Genomic DNA, 18,720 nt, shown 5'->3' with positions numbered 1-18,720 from the left:
ACTTAATTATACATATTTTTTTAAGTTTCATATTTACAATTTCATTAAATCTTATAAAATTAGAGTTAGTCTCAATTATCACAGGTCAATGCTTCTTGAACAATGTTTATATGTAGATTTTGGCTTTACAGGCAAGAAAAGAGCAAGTGAACTATTTGCAATCATGAGGTTTTCTGCATAACTCGGTCATGAAATATGATCTAAATCAATAAAACAGTCATGATCTTTCATGTCTTTATTAAACAAACAAAGTGAGTGTTAGAAAACCTGGGCTCCAATCAATGAATGGTTTAGATCTACTTTAACTTATTAAAACAATCAAGCAGCATCAGCTGTTAGGAGCCACGTCCCGTAATTAAGACATCTCAGAAGCCCCTATGGCCAATAGTTGATTTTCGAGTAGCTGGAAAGGGTTGCAGAGTTATACCAAAACTTTACATATTGATCAGTTCACCTTTAGGCATGTTGTCTATATATGGGGACAATTTGCTATTGTGGCTACTCTCTTAAGAAGTGGGTGCCCAGCCAAGTTCACTTCAAAGGCACAATGCTCAGTGAGATAAAAAGGAACCCTTGAGTAACAGCTGAAGATCTGAAAGATTCATTTGAGTTAAATATTTCTTGTAATGAGTCAACCATTCGCAAAATACTCAACAGTGACTTCCTCTACGAACACCCTGGAGGAAGCCATTGCTTTCCAACGGCAACAATGTAGCTGGCATGAAGTTTGCCAAAGACCATTTTGACTTTCCAAACATTCCACAAGACTACTGGGAAAATGTCTTGTGAACAGATGTACACCCCCCGGTGAAATACAGTGGATGGAACATAATAATTTGTGACCTGGACCACTTGGCACCGTGGAGGAGAAAATTAATTACCTAATTTTTCATGGTATTTTACAGGATAATATCAGGGTGGCTGTAAAACAAGCTAAAGCTAAGAAGAGTCTGGGTAATGCAGCAGGACCAGGACCCTCAACACAGCAGTAAATATACTATGGAAAGGCTTCAGAGACACAGAATCTGACTTTTGAAGTGATCCAGTCAGAGCTCAACCCAATATAGATGCTGTAGAATGACCTCATAAGAGCCGTTCATGCAGGCGTCCTACATGGCTGAGCTGAAGCAGCTCTGTAAAGAAGAATGGCCAAAATCCCTCCTGAATATAGTACAGGTCTAATCTACAGCTACAGGAAGTGCTTGCTTTAGGTCATTGCTGCCAAAAGATGTTCAACCAGTTATTAAAACACTTTTTTTAACCTTCTCTTTCTACATTTGCAAACAGTTCACTTACTTTTTCATATCACTGTTCATACTTTGTGTTAAATCCCATCAGAAAACAAACTTTAGACACAGTTTGTGTTCCTACACAAAATGAGTCTAAGATGAGAATTTGATGCAAATGCTATTTAACAGGAAATGATGTGTGCTCAGAATAAATGAGGATCTTGTCAAGAAGTGCAGACATGGCGCATCATTATTTCGTCACATTACAAATATAATATTTAGTATAGTGGAGGAGCATTTACATTTATGCAGCACCATTATTGGCCGATAAAACAGACAAGAAGCATTTTTCCCTGCAAAGGCCAGGATCACATGATAAACAGAACATCAGAATATACAAATGTTAAAAAAAGAGTGGTTGAAGAAATTGTTTCATCAAGAGCCACAATTCAAACATATGCATTCAGCTCCATACATCACTGAGACGAAAGAAACACAAAGGTCGTTTTTTTAAATCAGTAGCCATTAAGCAAATGTACAAAACAAAACAGCATGACAGGAGGACACGAATATGAGGTTTTCTCCACTGATCAGTCCCACTTCAGAATACAGGCAGGAAACACTGTTTGTCCTAGTGGTGCAAATCAAAGACTGAGAAAGAATCAGTGGAAATGTAATACTGTTGTACAAACACACTCTACTGCACAGTTCACATTACAAATACAACACAACAATTTTGTCTCATCGTACTGAACCTGAAGTCATTATTTGGCTCATTTAAAACACCTTCACACGCCCTGAAACGGTGGGAATCAGCCCACCAGCAGGGGGCTCTACAGACTATCAATACAGACTAGTTCACTAAAAACAGAGTACTGCACTTTAATTAGAGCGGGAAACAAAGCTCGAATTAGACAGAAAAGTGTGAATATTGATCAGATGGGTCAACAAAGAATAACTGCAGAGTTCATATAAAGAAAATTGGAAGACAAAACGGCCAAATATTTATATCTTCCTTTAAATAAATTTCCAATTTCCTTTCTCATTGACATTTAAAAACATTTACCATCATAACACAGACCTCTAATTAATTTCAAACTCTTCAGATGTGCATTAACTACTGCTTATATCTGAATATCAAAACACCTTTTGGTAGAGTTTCAAAGGCTGACATCAAATGTTCTGGTCAGAAACTTTACTTATTCTTTGATCCGTGATTTAAATCAAGTTTTGCTCACATAAAATGATTTTACTTTTGTAAAGTTCCTGCTCTGCTGCTTATGTTTAGAAAGTTAAACAGACTTTTGGCTACTTTTGTTAAATTCAATGTTGCTTTTGTAGAGAAACACATTAATACTTCAAAAGTATCAAAAACTGCATCATTTTGGTATTGGTACTAAAACTCAAGCATAAGGATATTTATGCCCAGACTCATTAAAGCTTAGCTTTAGCACCTGATAACCTCAGTGTTAAAATCACCAGCAGAAACAGGCTTTGGATTTCCACAATCTCTAGGCTTTGATACTCACAAATGACCCCCAATGTGGAATGTGATTCTGTTCAAGTGATACAAAAGACTATCAAATTTCTCAAATACTCAAGAATGTGCCGAAGTCAATACTAAGTGTAAAAATTCTATATTCCCTCCCTCACTCTACTGTTTACTTTAGACTGAAGTTGTACAAAACAGCTCTAAAAGTAGCTTTTACTTGTCAGGGAGCCGCTGAATAAATCCAATCTCCATCTTGGAAAACTGTAAACAACTCATGGTCAGTATTTGTTTTTGTAAACGTTGCTGCAGCTTCAGTGGGCAGTCGAGGAAGTCAGTGTGCAGGCGCTCTGCTTAGGAGCAAGTGGGGGAGATGTATCTGCAGCTACCAGTTCCCCACCGTGGTCACGAGTCCAGGAGCGTGTCAGTGCTGGGAGACTTGTAGAGGTATTTCCAGATGGCGTAGTAGTGCACAGCCGCAGCCAGCGCCACAAAAACATGCCAAATGGCATGGGCGAAGGGGATGATGCCGTCGCTCTTGAAGAACAACACACCAAGGCAGTAGATGAGTCCGCCACAGGCCAGCTCTTGAAGCCCATCAGTGTTGCTCTGCAGGACAGATAAAACAAGAGTAGACAAGATCTGAATGGAAAACTATACTCCAGCTGTTTGTATAAAATCTACTCATTCTGACAGTTATGTACAGTGTGCAAAAAATGCCAACATGCAAAAGAAAATAACTTTTAGTGCTGAGACACACTAGCTGACAAACCACTGCAGAACAGAAAACCGAGTATTATAAAGAGAAAACTCAGAAGTAGCAGAAAGCCTTGAATTTCTTTGGAACCACAAGAAGGCAGCAAATAATAAAAGAACAAATCAGCGAGACAGAAAACTTTTGCTTAACCTCAGAAGAACAATACATTCTCCTTTACCTGCAACAATAGACTGTTGTTACAGATGTAATGCAGAGTGGCTTAAACCCTTTCTGTTTTCTAATGTAGCTCATTAAGTTTATTGATACTACTAACTATAAAATAGACTTCAATTTACAGTGGAATTAACAAGGCCTAGTGAAGGCCCCTATGTCCCATTATCAGCAAAGAGACACTCAATCAAATCCACCCTGCTGCTGCAGCCTGTGGAGCTGCTGTATGGAGGAACATACATGGGATAATTCAGTATGAAGAGTGTAAATAAAATACCATTGACGTTACTACTGATGCCGGGAAGAATCCCATCGTCAAATAGAAGGCCAACTCTACAAGTTTATACCTGTGGAAACAAATTAAAGGAAATATGTTCACTGACAAGGTGATTCAAAATACGAGCACCAGCAAAGCAGCAAGCAAACATGACGAGCAAGAAATTTCCATATTATTTAAATAAAGGTCCCCTTTTATGCCCTTATCAGATGTGCATGACAACAGCAGCATCTAGAAATGCAGGAAATAAATGATAAGAAGTGACATTGGTTGGAGGTGAGCCAGGGCTGATTTTGAAGGAAAACTAGGAGCTTCTTCTCACAGATTGACAGGTTGTACCACAACTATTTGTGTTTGATAAATAAACTGAAGCTGGTTTATAAAAATGCAACGATTTGTTCCGATGACATGTGTTTGAGGGTATGTTTGTCCAAGTTTGGTACAGCAGTAAAGAAAAGTGACACTTGTCCTTAGCAACCCACATGGGACAACACTAATGACATAGAGGTGTTTGATGACTCAGTAAAGGCTCATTATGACTGAGCACAAACAAAGAAATGAAGCCCAGCCAAAACTTGACAAACCTGCCTTAAAGCTTTTATGATTCCACAGAATCAAAAGATTTGTTGTGCGTGACACAGCCAACAGAGAGACGTGGAGTAAGGAGGAGGAAATAAAGGAGCAAAACTACCTTTTTTAACTCTTTCACGACTGATGGTAGCCGTGTTCTGGGTTTTATGAGCAGAGGTTTTAAATTTTAAATAATAATTTTAATACTGGGAGTGAGGCTATTGAGTTTGGTAGCTTGTCACACCTTCATGGGACCACAGAGCTAAAGAGTTAGCTTGGGGTTTTTGGTGATGTAATGGGACCACCAGATGCTATTTGTTGGCAGAGCACAGTGGAGGGATTGTAAGCCTGGATGAGGGAGTTTAGGTAGGCAGGTGCTATCCCCACAATATCCAATTTAAGTTTAAGAAAGTCAGCAAATATTCACATGTGAGGAGCTACAGCCAGATTTACTGCTAGTTAGTTACTTACTTACACACACACACGCACTTGCACTAAACTAACTGTAACACAAACTCACTTTTCGTGATAGTTGAAGACATAGATAGTTCCAGCAGCAGCCATGAGCCACACAAACCAGCGCATGTGTGCTGCTAAAGGGCCCAGTTCACGCAGGTTCAACCTGAGTAGAAACAAAGAAAATTACAGATTATGTGCACACATGTATAACACAAGCACTTGTCAATTTAAACTGTTCCATGTGACCCTCACCAAGGTGTGTAGGATGCAGCAATGAAGAAATAGATGACCACTCTGTCACACATATGGAAACAATGTTCCACAGATCTAAATAAGACAAACAGAGAGCAGAGGCAGAGGCCATTCTTAATCTAGGTATCTGATGTCCAAAGCAGACACATTATTTGAATATTCACACAGAAGTAAAAATCTCCATTACAAGAAGTAGCATTATGTTTTCAGGCAAGTGCTGAGTCATATGGAAAGTACTATCTGAACAAGCAATGTAAAGTGCAAATGAAGTGAAACTCAAATCTCAACAATACAAAACATCCACAACAGCAAAGATGATGTTAGACTAGTAAAGCTACTTTAAGTCTTTATTATTGGTCTGAAGTATCATGACAAAAAACAAAAAAACCAAAACTGTATTGTAGTTAATGGAAAGCTCAATTACACAGGTGACCTAGCATATGACCTACAACTCTCAGCAGCAAGTACAAGAACTCACAACATTGATTAACAAATACTGAAGAGCTTTCAGTTTTGAAAAAAAAAAAAGGAATCGCAGTAAAATGCCCATTACTATGCCTTTCTTACCCCTGGCAATTTGACCTTTCATAACATTATCAACGGTGCTAGACAACAAAGCTCAATACTTTTTTGATGCAGTGTGAAATGTGTCTGCAGCCGTACAATAGTAGAGAATAAAATATCTTGCTTTTACCCAATCTGTTCAAAGTAGCTGCTTGTATTTAACACACTTGGCTTTCATTTTTATTTTAATTAAAAAATGAATTTCTTATGAAACAGTGTTGATAAAGGGACTTTGTTTTGACATTGATAAACGTGAAGTAATAGTTTGGCAGAGATCCCAGAAACTAAACTTGTTTCTACTTTCACCACTTTAAATGAGAAACTAGTACCAGGGTATACCATTTTTCTAACTCTATATATTACAACAGGAATAGCTGAATGTTTGTGTCTCATGCTCCGTGTACTCATACATTTTGTATTTACTTGTATGTATATTATGTACTGTATAATTTAATGACAGAGTGTGCGGATACACTTAAGTCTAGCATCTCTGCCACCATGGTTTGCCACTGTGCTTCTTACCTCATGTGGCTCTTCTTCCAGGTGATGATATGAAACACAGTTGAAACTACAAAGAGGGCACACAGGCCCATCCCGTACACCCAGGCTGTGATCCTTTCCCAAGAGTTGTCGGACAGACGGTGCAGAAAAGCCATGCCCACAAGGGCCGGCACAATGAGGAGCTACCAAAAATAAAATTACAGAACATATTTAAACAACATCAGATCAGCTTCTCAATATGTATAGTTACTGTGAACTTTCATTACTGATTTACATCAATGGGCGAGCATGAAATCAATTTAAAGAAAAAGGTGGTAAAAAAAAAAAAAAAGCTGTTAAAAGCTACTCACTGCGTGAGTATAGCAGTTTGCTGCATGCTCATAGCAGGTGGGCTGGTAGCGGCAGTTAGCAGAAGCACGTCTGTTCATAAACCTGAAACAAGTTAAGCAAAAAAATCAACTACAGCAAGCAGCTTCACTACTACTATTTCTTTGCATCTTGAATCATTCCTAAACGTTAATATAAATGTACACTAGCTTCCAGTATTCAGAACAACAAAGCAGAAAATCTTTGAACAGTATATGTATTGTGAATACTATATCCAGTAATTAATCACACATTGTTTGCACAGACAATGTAAGAAAAAAAGCTTTAACATGGATGCAAACACATTCTAACCACACATATACTATTACTCTAATATGGTGTACAACTTTTAAAAGCTCAATTCACACTTTGTGGCAGATTTTAATGTGCATTTATCAGTTCAAGAAATGACAGTTTAATGGCACTTATCATATTTAAGCACAGCAAAAGTTTGATAAAAGTATTTATCTATGCCTACATTAATCACATCATTCATTTAACAGAATGAGAGATTTGGATAGTTGGTCATAATACATTTCAAATCCAACTTAAAAACTGACAGTTTGACATTTCTGGTCAGCGAAAGCTCCCAGAGCCTGAAAAGATAACTTTAATGTCCTGTTGTGACCAGTACACAATCCACATCCTACAAAAAGACTTCACATCTGAGAGGGAATCAGGGAATGAGTGAATCTTCATGTTGCTGAATTAAACAAATACCATAACTTAACATAACCATAGACCTGTCAGGTTACTAATGTTTAATCCCTAATCTATTATTTTCGATTATTTGCTGTGCCAAAACAACGCGCTTTAATCTGAAATGTCTTTAGTTCATACTTTATATACCAAGCAAGCAATAATATACGCAAATATCTGAGATTACAAGTGACATTGTTACATCTATATCATCAAATATTTTTACACTTACAGCGATTTTGCCCACCTGTGAAAGCTGTTCACACTCTTCATTTCAGAGATCTATTCAAACTGACGGCAAAGAAAAAAACAGCAAACGCCAGCAACAAAAAGTGCTACAAACCCCGAGTTTCCAGAGGCAAAAATGAAACAAAAGTGTCCTGACAACCCAAAGGAAACGGAAGGCCTAGCATTAGCTAGCCAGCTAACGACACGCTATTCAGAAGCTAACTTTCACTTCAGCTACAAGGCACCGGCAGCACTAACACTCCCACTGCAAAGGCATTTTTTTAGTCTTTTTCGTAATACCATTCTGTAACAAAATACTGATTCACCGCCTCCTCTTTAAGCTTGCAATATTCATGAGCACCATCGGCAGCCAGGACAAACAGAAAGCATCCCCGCAAGCAAATAGCCCCCACCGACCACTGACAAGTTGCTCCCCGCAAACAAAATATGATTTCTTTTTGTGTCCCGCCGCCCAACCGGTGGTGAGATATTATTGAAAACAGGTTCAACCAATGGGCAGTGACATGACCGGCAAACCAACCAATCAGCTCTTAGATAACTAGGCTAAAGTGAAGCGAAAATAGTCACATGCTGGATGTGTAAAGATCGCCTACGTACAGTGTTATTAGTTTTTTATGGCAAACAAACAATGAAATAAATAAATTCTGACATATTGGACATTGTGTTGGTTTTGCTCAGTGTCTCATAATCTCCCTTTTCGCTCTTTTTCAATGTATTATGCAAAGTGATTTCTATTTGTTGTGATATTCAGTGACCCAGTTTGTGATTGTATCTGTGTTTCACGACCTTTTCATGCTTATTTTATCGCACGTCATGTGAACAATGCATTCATTTGTAAAAGTTAAAATAAACAGTTCACTGATGCAGTATCAAATTTTTTAAAAATCACAGAAGCAATGTTCTCATTGAACTGCTGCCTTTTTAGCACTTAGATTCCATTTACATAAGGTTTATAAGTTGCAAGCATTCCATTATAAATAATTTATAATTTATATAAATATAATTTATAATGTACTTTTTATAGATTATTAGTTAGTTACAAGTTGAACCATTTTAAGAATAATTGATTATAAAGTAGTGCCATTATTTTTATTCGTGGAGTTACATTTTAATAGATATGAAAAGATAAGTTCAGAAGTCTCGGTCCAATTTAAACTGTTTGTGTAGTTTGTTTATACCTACCTCATTAAAAGCTCAATTACAGTTATAAATGTATTACTCAATATGTATGTTCAGAAGGATTATCAACAAGCTAATATTTGATTTAACATTCTGTGGCAATTGTTCAGTTTTTGATATTTTCCTTACATATAGTTAATACAGTAGCCTACAGATGTTTCTGTCAAAGAAATGTTACATACAACAAATTCCTCTCAGATATAAGATGTTTTACTGAATGTGTTGAATGTGTCACTGGCTTACACTAGTTCTTTTCAAGTTCTTTTTCAGTCTAGTTTCTTTTTGACATATTTACACTTTATCATTTCACACATACAGCTGTGAACATGAGGCGCTGGGACTGGCCCTTTGCAACCACTATCATTGACAAAGACATTAATAATTCATGTGGTAGAGCAGTTGTTGTTGCAACAATCTGAGTCAAATGTTGCAGCAGGCATACTGACACAGCCAGACACCGAGTCTCACCACTTACACAATAGCACTGTAACGTGATCAGATTACTAGACATAGAGTATTTCTGTATGACCAAAGTTCAGTCCTTAGGCTTATAGTACTCTCTGTTACTGTAGTGACTGTTGCTGCACAAAACAAGAAAGAACTGGCTTACATAAAATTTCTACAGTACTTCTTGTCTGAGAGCTATCCTCAGATGCAGATAATCGCTTTCTCTTGGATAACAACAAACTAAGATTGAGTAAATACTGGAAAATAAAAGACAAATGCTGTACTAAATCAAATAAAGATATATGGAACTTTGTTGTACTAGTAGGAGCAGAATATTGGATTGATCCAGATGAAGAGAAAGAATTCATTGTTCATTTGTGGATTTTAGAAAGGAAATTAGCACGGACAATAGGAGAACGGCAGAGGCCATATGTCGGGGGACAGCATCTCCTTGTTTCTGGCTTCAGTCAGCTTTTTCCCCATGCTGCTTCTCTAACACCTTTAATGTGATACAGATCCGCAGGTTGGCAGCATGTCAACATGCAACTCTCAGGATGACATCCTGTCCTGGTTGTAAAAAAAAGTGTCACAGTAGCACTGATCCCTTCCTGACTTTGGAGGTGGATAATGTTTCATCTGGAATGCCACATCACACAAGCAGCATGTGTTAGTTTAGACCTAATGTGATATTCAGAGGTATTGATATTATACACATACTTCCTACACCTCAAAATCCAGAGCCTTCATTACCCACAAAGCCACTCTACAAAGATGGTCAGAGATTTAGTCATGAATCTATTGGTGCCTGGTAAGCTCAGTTGTTCTAACATCTCAACCTCTGACTTTCATGCGTGCAGTCTTTAGAACCACCCAACACTGACTCAAGTCAGTGTCATCAAACCACCTGAGGACATTTAGCTGTCTTCTTCACTAGTAGCATTTGAGAGCTTTTTCAACATATAATTATAGTCCTCCCATTGAAGGCAAAGTCTGTATGGAACTGATTAAACAATTTTGTTTTGATGCAATCTCCCAAGCAGCTCACACATATGTCCGCATGTCACAGTCAACACTGTAACTTTGATCTGCACATTTGTATTGTCTGTCAGTTGAAATGATAATGTACTGGATATGGAAACATTTGTCATCACCTTCTATACTTCAAGTCTGTTTTCCCTTTAGTGACTGTGTACACTGAATATTTATTTATCACCCTCATCAGTAATGTGACATCACATCCTTCTTCATTGTTGAGGGCAGAGCAGTTCTGTTGAACTGAGCGCTAACGTGACTGTACCTTAATTAGTCTGTGTGCTTCCATGACATCACCTAATACCCTGCTCTGCTCCAACCAGCCTCAACCTGAGCAAAGGTCTGATCAGTGGCTGAGAATGGCATTAAATGGATGATGGCCATTTATTGATGCTTATTGGGCTGTTGTCTAAATGGACTATCAAATTAAATGTTAAGAAATTTGGGGATAAAGTTCAGATGAAACTAATGATTCATATTTTCTCTTGTGTCACTCATGTGTAATCTGCAAAAATCCCATCTCTGACCTTTGAAGAGTGAAGTAAACAACATGCCAACCAGATAGTGTATTACATAACAGTTCCTTGCACCGCTGTATTTTGCAAGTCAGCCCTCGTCACCTCTCCACCAGTTACCATCAGTCTATTTCTTTCCTTATCTGATGGTCTGACCCTGCTCCTTCCAACACACCAGTTCTTTGTCCTTTCATCAGCCCCTGCATAAACCCGCTCCTAGTTACCATAGTGTCAATGACAGGCCAGTTGCTGTGCGTTCGCCTGAATGCCTGGCCTACCTTTTAATTGCTGATTCTAAAAAAAACAACTATAACAAACCAACAAATTACAAAATTGCAGAATCCAGGAGTAACATTTTAGTAATGAGTTAAAAAACAATACGAAAAGACAGTCTAACATTGTCTAAACTTCTTGACAACTCATGGGTCAAATGTTGTCTGACACACTCTTACTGTCTCATGAGGATCAGAACAATGCAGACCTAGTTTCACTGTCCTACACTTTACCTCTCAGCTGCCCAACAACAAGATAAGGTATCATATAGTTTTATACTGAGAACACAAACTGGAAACAAGCACTATCATTCACAGGCAAATGCTACAAATGTCTGAAATACAAGGCTGAAACATATGTGTTGCTGGTAATGTAACAACTGCTGCCGGCCTTCAGGAAATTACTGTAGATGGGAACGCCTTTAAAATAAAACATGCGAAAGTCAGGGTTTAACGGCTTTGTAATTTCTTTATCGTTTCATATTAAAATGCATTACCTGTAGTTTACTTTCACTGGGGAAGGTAAGGAAATTAATATGGAGGAAAAACCTTTGGTATCGCAGCAACTATATAGAAAAGTTATAATTGTAAAGACGGAAACTAGTCCCCAACATTGAAACAGCAGTACTTTTAAAAGTGGCTTCAACAGAAAGTGCTAAACAGCTTTAGAGAATGTATTTATTTATTTAAACCTTTTTGTATTTAGTCAGTTACTGACTGCATAATTTCCATTTGCAAAACTCTGAACTGTAACATATTTTTCCAAACAACTTTTTGCCTGTTAAATTAAGTGGAACAATTTTAATTCCTTCAAATTGTGGGTTTTTTGTTCACCTTGAAAAAAAAAAAAAAAAACGTTTATGAAGGTTAGGAGCTTTACAGTTGAGGTGTTTTGCTTTAGTCAAGTTAATGACTCTTGCAGCTAACGAGCTGAGCGTAGCGTGTTCTAAAGTGGAAAAGCACATGGATGCTTCAGGTTGAGGATTACAAAGAGCACCGAGGTATGTCTGCTGTCCTGTACTCACTTTAAACCTCAGTATGATGGAGGCATTTACCTTTTGACTGCACTGTAGTTAGACCAATGTGTCCATATCTGTTTCATTATTCTAATATGAATTAATGAAGAAGCTGATAAATTTTTTTTTAACATTGCATATCACTAGATTTTAATTTGTGGCACTGCTCCTGACCCGCCAACGAGAAAAGATGTAAAATGAATTTCTAAAGATTTAAAGCAAATGCATCACTGCCACTATAGTGTTTGTGAAAGATAATGGTGGTTACTAAAATATACTGGATATAATGTAAGTGAGAGGAGGTAGATCTAGCTCAGTCAGACTGAGATGGACGTCATTTGATACTTTACGTCATTTCATGTAAGATATAATTTCTCTAAATTACATAACATATTCAAATTCTTTTTGGTAATCTTTACAAGATGTACGGAGAAAAGCCATATCCAAACTTTATGAATGACATCCATTTACTACACATTTCTAAGAAGTAGCAGGATTACACAAATCTCGGCTGAGGTTTCGGTCCACGTTTACAGGAAGAGGTCAAATCTATTTCTGTCAAGTGCTGGCAGCACAAATCGAAGTTGTCTGTTCACTAATCAGGAACCAGACAACAAAAACTTATTCAGTTGCTTAGTCTCTCACTAAGATAGTATAACTAATTTACTGTACTGTATAAATAGTTTTGAAAGATACGAAGGTTAGAGGCATAAAAAAGCGGATGGAGTAAGCCTTTTAAAGCAAAGGAATTCATATAGAACTACTTTGAGAGCCAGACTAATTTAATTAATTACATTTAATTAAGTACTAATTGATATACTACAGTACATGTATAGTTTATATTCTGCAGACCTCCACTAATGTTAAACTTCACTAATGGGATTATTTCTGCCCTGTCTCCAGGAAATGTTTGTAAACCAAAATGAAAACTGTTCCAAGCAGCAGCTTTACTGAGTTATCTTTATCACTTTGCCAGGAAAAACCCATGCGACACAATTTTCCATCACGCTGTTGTGTCCTATTTCCATTATGTTCACAAAATGACAACTTTAAGCAATGTAAACATGACAGGCTTGTAAAATCAAAGCAATTCTATTATTAATATACAATCCAAATTCAAAAAAAGTTGAGGCGATGTATAAAACATAAATGAAGACACAGTACAATGATTTGCAAATCTCATTAACCCTTACTTTATTCACAATAGAACATAAACAACATATAAGCTGTTGAAACTGAGAGATTTTAACATTTCACGGTAAATATTAGCTTATTTGGAATTTGATGGCAGCAACACATGTTAAAAAATTTGAAATAGGGACAACAAAATGGTGGAAAAGCAATTGCAGCAAAGAAAAAAACAAATGGAGGAGCATTTGTTCCTCAATGGAAAATTTCAAAGACTTTGAAGATCCCACCATCTACAGTATATTCTATCATTAAAAGATTCTGAGAAGCAGGAGGAATCTCTGTGTGCAAGTGACAAGGCCAAAGGTCTGGATGCCTGTGATCTTCAGACCCTCAGACAGCACTTCAATAAAAACTAGCATGATTCTCTACTGGGCATAACTACATGGGCTCAGGAACACTTCCAGAAATCACTGTCTGTGAAAAAACCATGGATGCCCTGTCATCCGGACTAAAGAGGAGAGTTCAAAAGCCTGCATCTCTGATGGTGTGGGGGTACATTAGTGCCTATGGCGTTGGCAGCTTACACATCTGGAAAGGCACCATCCATGCTGAAAAGTACATAGAGGATTTAGAGCAACATATGCTCCCATCCAGACAACATCTCTTTCAGGGACGTCCTAGAATATTTCAGCAAGACAATGCTAAACCACATACTGCATCCATCACAACAGCATGGCTTCATAGGAGAAGAGTCCGGGTGCTGAACTGGCCTGCCTGCAGTCCAGACCTTTCCTCAATAGAAAACATTTTGCGCATCATAAAACAAAAAATCCGGCAACAAAGGCCCAGGACTGTTGAGCAGATAGAATCCATACATTACTCTCATAAAACTCCAGCAACTGGTCTCACACATTTACAGACAGTTGATACAAGAACTTATTCAGATGTGTTGCTGCCATCATATTCAAGATTAGCTAATATCTTCCATGAAATGGTAAAATCTCTCAGTTTCAACATCTGATATGTTGTTTATGTTCTATTGTGAATTGCAAATTATTGCATTCTGTTTTCTGTTGGCCCAACTTCAACTAGTTCAACTAGCTAAAATAAGTTAATAGCATACTTGGCTTTATTGCTGTTATGAGGGACTATACTGTAATACATACAGTACACATACACTTACTGGCCACTTTATTAGGTACACTAATGTTCTATGTTCTAATGTTCCCTCATTCATTTTTAATAGGGTGGCCAAAACTTTAGTACCACCTCTTCTCATAATGCATTCCAGCACCCACTATGATCTCAATCACAAACAGAAAGTAGAATTATCTCCTTTCTGACAATTTCAACTTAAAAATTGAGAACCATTCATACTCACATTCACACCTATGAGCAAGATTCACAAATTACATAAGATGCATGATCGGAAAGAGAGGCTTAAATATAACTATAACTTTTCCAAAAGGGTGCTTCATTGACTTATGTCCATCAGTAGACAGACTTTGGGGTTTCACACAGCACAGTTATTACTCACAAAACCTGTTGGTGATACAGAAGACTCCTGGTCCATATATCAGCTCAAACCGCAGGTGCTGCTTGCAGCTTCCCAATGCTCCCCCCAGGTGGATGGGTTGAATACAGAGGAAAACTTCTAATTCTAAGTAATAGAAACATGACTGGTCTTTATGCATATGGAACAGGCTGTTGGTCGATAAAAGATTTCCTGATTTCAGTAGTGTCCATGAACCTGACTCATTCACCCAGAACTTGACTACACAGTAAGAAATGAGGGCCACACAAAAGGCACCTCACTGTTCCCTTGAGACTCATATAAAATGTCAACAGTCCATAAACCAAACCGAATTGGAATCTATCAAAGTTACAGTGTTTAAAATAAGTTTTCCACTCTTTTTTTTTGCTCACTGATAATAACTTTTCTACTATGATGATATTAAAGTTGAACTTTGTTTTGATGTTGTTCTGGGCTTCTTAACAAATAAATACCTAATGAAGTTAACTTGGAAACATATTTGTACAGTGCAGATTCAACAACTGGACTATCTGTATATTTTAAGTATTTGGGGCACAAATTATTTGCTAAAACCTGCTTCATGTCCACATTTTTATCATATTTGTGCATGTGTGATTTAATCAGCGTTTCTTTGGTTGTCATCCAGATGGTGTGGATTTATTCCTGCTAACATGGATCATCTTTGATTTTATCTACATTTTTCTGAAAGAAACAAGTGATTGGTTAAAGTGTTCTACATATTTCTCTGAGGAATCCTGAAAGGTGCAGACCATGGCCTACAGCGATCAAAATAGAGATAAATATACTATTTCTCAGAGGATGATGCTGTGAGTCAAAGTCTGAAGGCTGTAACATTAAAAACTAACAAGCAATGAAGGGTAAGTGGAGAGAAATATACAGTCACTGTTGCCAAATCTTAGTGTATGTCAGACAGATTGTGATACTGGTTAACCATTTGTGTTTGTATTAATTTCCTTTATTTTGCCTTTTTCATCCATGTACTCTGGTTCATATATGTGTGATATGTAAAAGCACACATGGTCCTCCTAAATTTCAAAGGCTGACGCAATGATTAGTTTGTACTCCTGTAAAACGTTGTTTGGTCATATCCTTCAGCGCAGCACAGAGGAACAATAGAGTGAAATTTATCTTAAAAACAAATCATTTTAAATAGATTCAGAATCGATGTTGCCTAGTGCAGTGATTGAGGTTTCATACAGTATCACAGAGTATTTCAGGTGAAAATTGAGGTGCAATTTTCAAAAGGAAGGGGTGCCTGATTTCTTACTGTGTAGTCAAGCTTCGTGGAAACCGATGAAAGCAGGAAAACTTTCAAGGACCAATAGCCTGTTTTATATGGATAACTAGTAAAACCTTGTTAAAATATCCTGATGTATTCCTTTAAAGGGTTTCGACAGAGCCAGAAGGAGCGCAATATTATCAAATGTATCAATTGAAGGACCAGTTCTGAGTGCATTAGAGGTGTATCTGACCTCATCTCATCTCATCAGACTCACTCAGAGCAATTATTGTGTTGTGTCAACTCTACACTGTTTACTTACTGAACATAATGATATCATGCGCTTCAATCTTGTTTAAATAAAACTTTGTTTGCAGTTTCTACAGACTTGATATAATATCTAAACTTGTAATATCAGATATGTTAAAGAGAAAGTAATACCGTTCAGGAGCTTAAGCTCTTTTTTTTGTTGTTGTTGTTGGCTCTCTTCGCTTATCGTGCTAATCAAATTGTTGAAGACAAACAACAGATAAACTTTGAGACATGTGTTTGTACTGTGGCAGGTAAGTTGAGCGCTGAATCGATCAAAGGGCTATTGTCCCTCGGCTGTGAGGAGGTGGTGATTAAAGGCACCTCTTAAAATAAGAAAACTAGACCTGGCAGGTCACGCCCTTGATCGGAGAACTATCAACCATCTGTCTGCCCCCTTGACAACCACATTCATCCACATAACACTTCCTCAAAGTTGTAGGAGGGTAACTGTCCATTCAGACTTAACCAAATACTGATCACCCTGAATAGAAGCAATGCAAGTTGAGGTTTATCTTTGTGTTGGAGACGTCAGTTTTGTCAAAATGTGACACTTTTTTTCTCAGCTGAAGGCACCTGTTTGTCCTAAAAAGGGTTGTTTAATGAGACAACATGAGCCACAGATGCTCCGTATTTTGCCCTAACCCAAATCTTAATCCACCATGTCTGTCAACACAACTAAACACATCAGATATGCCCTCTTTATTCCCTGTGCTTTATCAGTTGTGACTTCTCTGGGGCAGACTGCAAGGCTTTGGCTTGAGATCTTTAAGATAAAGTGGGATTCCATGTGCATACACACAGCACTTAAAGACATCGGCACATGTCATTGTTCCTTACCGTCCAAGTGTGGTCCTGTGTAGGTCAAATTTTAGCATAACTCCAGAGAAAAATAAGGAAATGTAAAAAGAAATGTGTGTACAAAAAAAGAGTCAGGTATGTACATAGGTGAGTCCTCTGACTGTTTCTTAGACCATTGTGCTTTTCTTCTCCCTGAAGTCCAAGTGCGTTGGCTCGTGGTAGGTTGTGATCATGTTGGCCGTGTCCCACCGTCCCACTGAAGCTGGTGAGCTCTGCATCACCACCAACCTGATCGGAGACTGGGTCGGCTGTGGGTCTGGGGCGTACTCCTTGGTGGGATCTTTGCCCCGGCAGTCGTACATGATACACGATATCAGGAAGACCAGCAGCAAGATAACATAGCTTGCAATAAGGATGCAAAGGTTCAAAGTAACAGGGTCGATCTCCTGGTAGTTTTCCAGAAAGCCCATGGTTCTTGCTTCATGCTGTGCGGCCCTGAGGCCCCAAAGAACAAGCACCTCGCAGTAGGGGATGGTAGTAATGTATCAACTGCCCTGCAGAAAAACTACACAAGCCTAGTGACAGCAGGGCTTTCTCCCTCTTTATCCTCCTCAATCTGTCTCTCTGCTGCTGTACCATCCCCGCCCTCCCTCTCTGACTCACTTCTGTCTTCCACCGCTCTGTTTCAGACAAGCGCGTAGATACGTGGCTTTGGGGTAAAAATACTTTAATCCGTGCCATTCCTCCAACCTTGAGTTTCTTCTCTGTGTGGCTTGTCTTAATAATGTAAGATTCAGCTGTAACTCAGCCACTGTGGCAGATTATTTGTTATATCATCTGCTGGCAAGTTAATTACTGGGTATTTGACATATAAGAGTGCATGATTGTGTGTGTTTGTGTGGGAGCATTTGTGTGTGCTGTGTAATCTTAATCTTGATTGTGAGCGGGGATTGACGGAGGAAGCCATCTGGCTAAATAGGGGCCAGAGAGCGTGACTAAAAAGCTACTCAGAAAATGCTAACATGCTAACAGAAAACATGATTAACCACAGAAGGTGAAAGACAATCTTATCCTGAAATTATGATCTAGAACTTGCTCAACATGCAGTCCACACAGATTACAGCAGCCTTTGTCCTCTGTATGTACACTTCATTCCTCTTTGTAGAGTCCTGGGGATTCAGAGAAGGGATTATCCGAGTAGAGAGAAAACTCCTTGGGTTTATAGTCTCTACTGATACATGGCAATGCATGAATCAGCGTCTGCAGGTGCATGTTGCTGTGGGTTTGTGCTGAATTGGGAACAAAAGGGCAGAAGAAGCTTTTTTCCAACAAGAACTGTACTGTGCAGACACCTGACACTGACTATTGCTGTAAAGCTGATGGACAGCAGAGGGCAGCAAATAACAAGGATGAACAAGTTAGAGCAATGTAGAAAGCAGAGAGAGACACGGGGAGCAAACAGTACAGTGTTGTTTTATGTGGACATAAATAAAAACAATATTACCATGTTTCAAATGGGGGCGACTGTAGCTCAGCCAGTAAGGCTGGTCAGTGGTTCAATCAGCAAAAGATGAACTTTAAGACAAATGTGGCTCAGGTAAGCCAAGACGAACCTGGCTGCAGAAAAAGATCAGAGTGCAGACAAGATAGTCAGTGTTTAA

At 38.2% G+C, this 18,720-nt stretch overlaps 1 protein-coding gene across 3 annotated transcripts; it reads right to left on the bottom strand.

Annotated features, from left to right (window-relative positions):
* Nucleotides 1–1,479: 1,479 nt before the first annotated feature.
* mmd (monocyte to macrophage differentiation-associated) lies at nt 1,480–17,625 on the bottom strand. 3 transcript variants are annotated; one of them, XM_067476068.1, is made up of 7 exons: nt 17,099–17,625; nt 6,620–6,701; nt 6,291–6,451; nt 5,205–5,279; nt 5,014–5,115; nt 3,924–3,993; nt 1,480–3,327 (listed from the first exon to the last, which is right to left on the bottom strand). In XM_067476068.1, the coding sequence occupies exons 1-7, from the start codon at nt 17,134–17,136 to the stop codon at nt 3,124–3,126; spliced, it is 732 nt and encodes a 243-aa protein (XP_067332169.1). In that variant the 5' UTR covers nt 17,137–17,625; the 3' UTR covers nt 1,480–3,123. The 3 variants fall into 3 exon arrangements, with proteins under 3 accessions (XP_067332169.1, XP_067332167.1, XP_067332170.1); XM_067476066.1 differs by lacking the exon at nt 17,099–17,625 and adding an exon at nt 7,567–8,027; XM_067476069.1 differs by lacking the exon at nt 17,099–17,625 and adding an exon at nt 7,582–8,026.
* Nucleotides 17,626–18,720: the final 1,095 nt, after the last annotated feature.

This window comes from Channa argus, chromosome 15 (assembly GCF_033026475.1).
Source record: "Channa argus isolate prfri chromosome 15, Channa argus male v1.0, whole genome shotgun sequence".
In the NCBI taxonomy this organism is placed as follows: Eukaryota; Metazoa; Chordata; class Actinopteri; order Anabantiformes; family Channidae; genus Channa; species Channa argus.
The sequence above is the reverse complement of the archived record's forward strand: the minus strand, read 5'-3'. Positions and strand labels throughout refer to the sequence as shown.

Bases quoted from the DNA above. Each gene is read 5' to 3' on its own strand.
- mmd (XM_067476066.1), bottom strand. From the start codon at position 7,607: ATGAAGAGTGTGAACAGCTTTCACAGGTGGGCAAAATCGCT. The intron at 6,702-7,566 runs GTAAGTGTAAAA...AACTTGTTTCAG, and splicing joins CACAGGTGGGCAAAATCGCT to GTTTATGAACAGACGTGCTT. The intron at 3,994-5,013 runs GTGAGTTTGTGT...TTGTTTCCACAG, and splicing joins GTCTTCAACTATCACGAAAA to GTATAAACTTGTAGAGTTGG.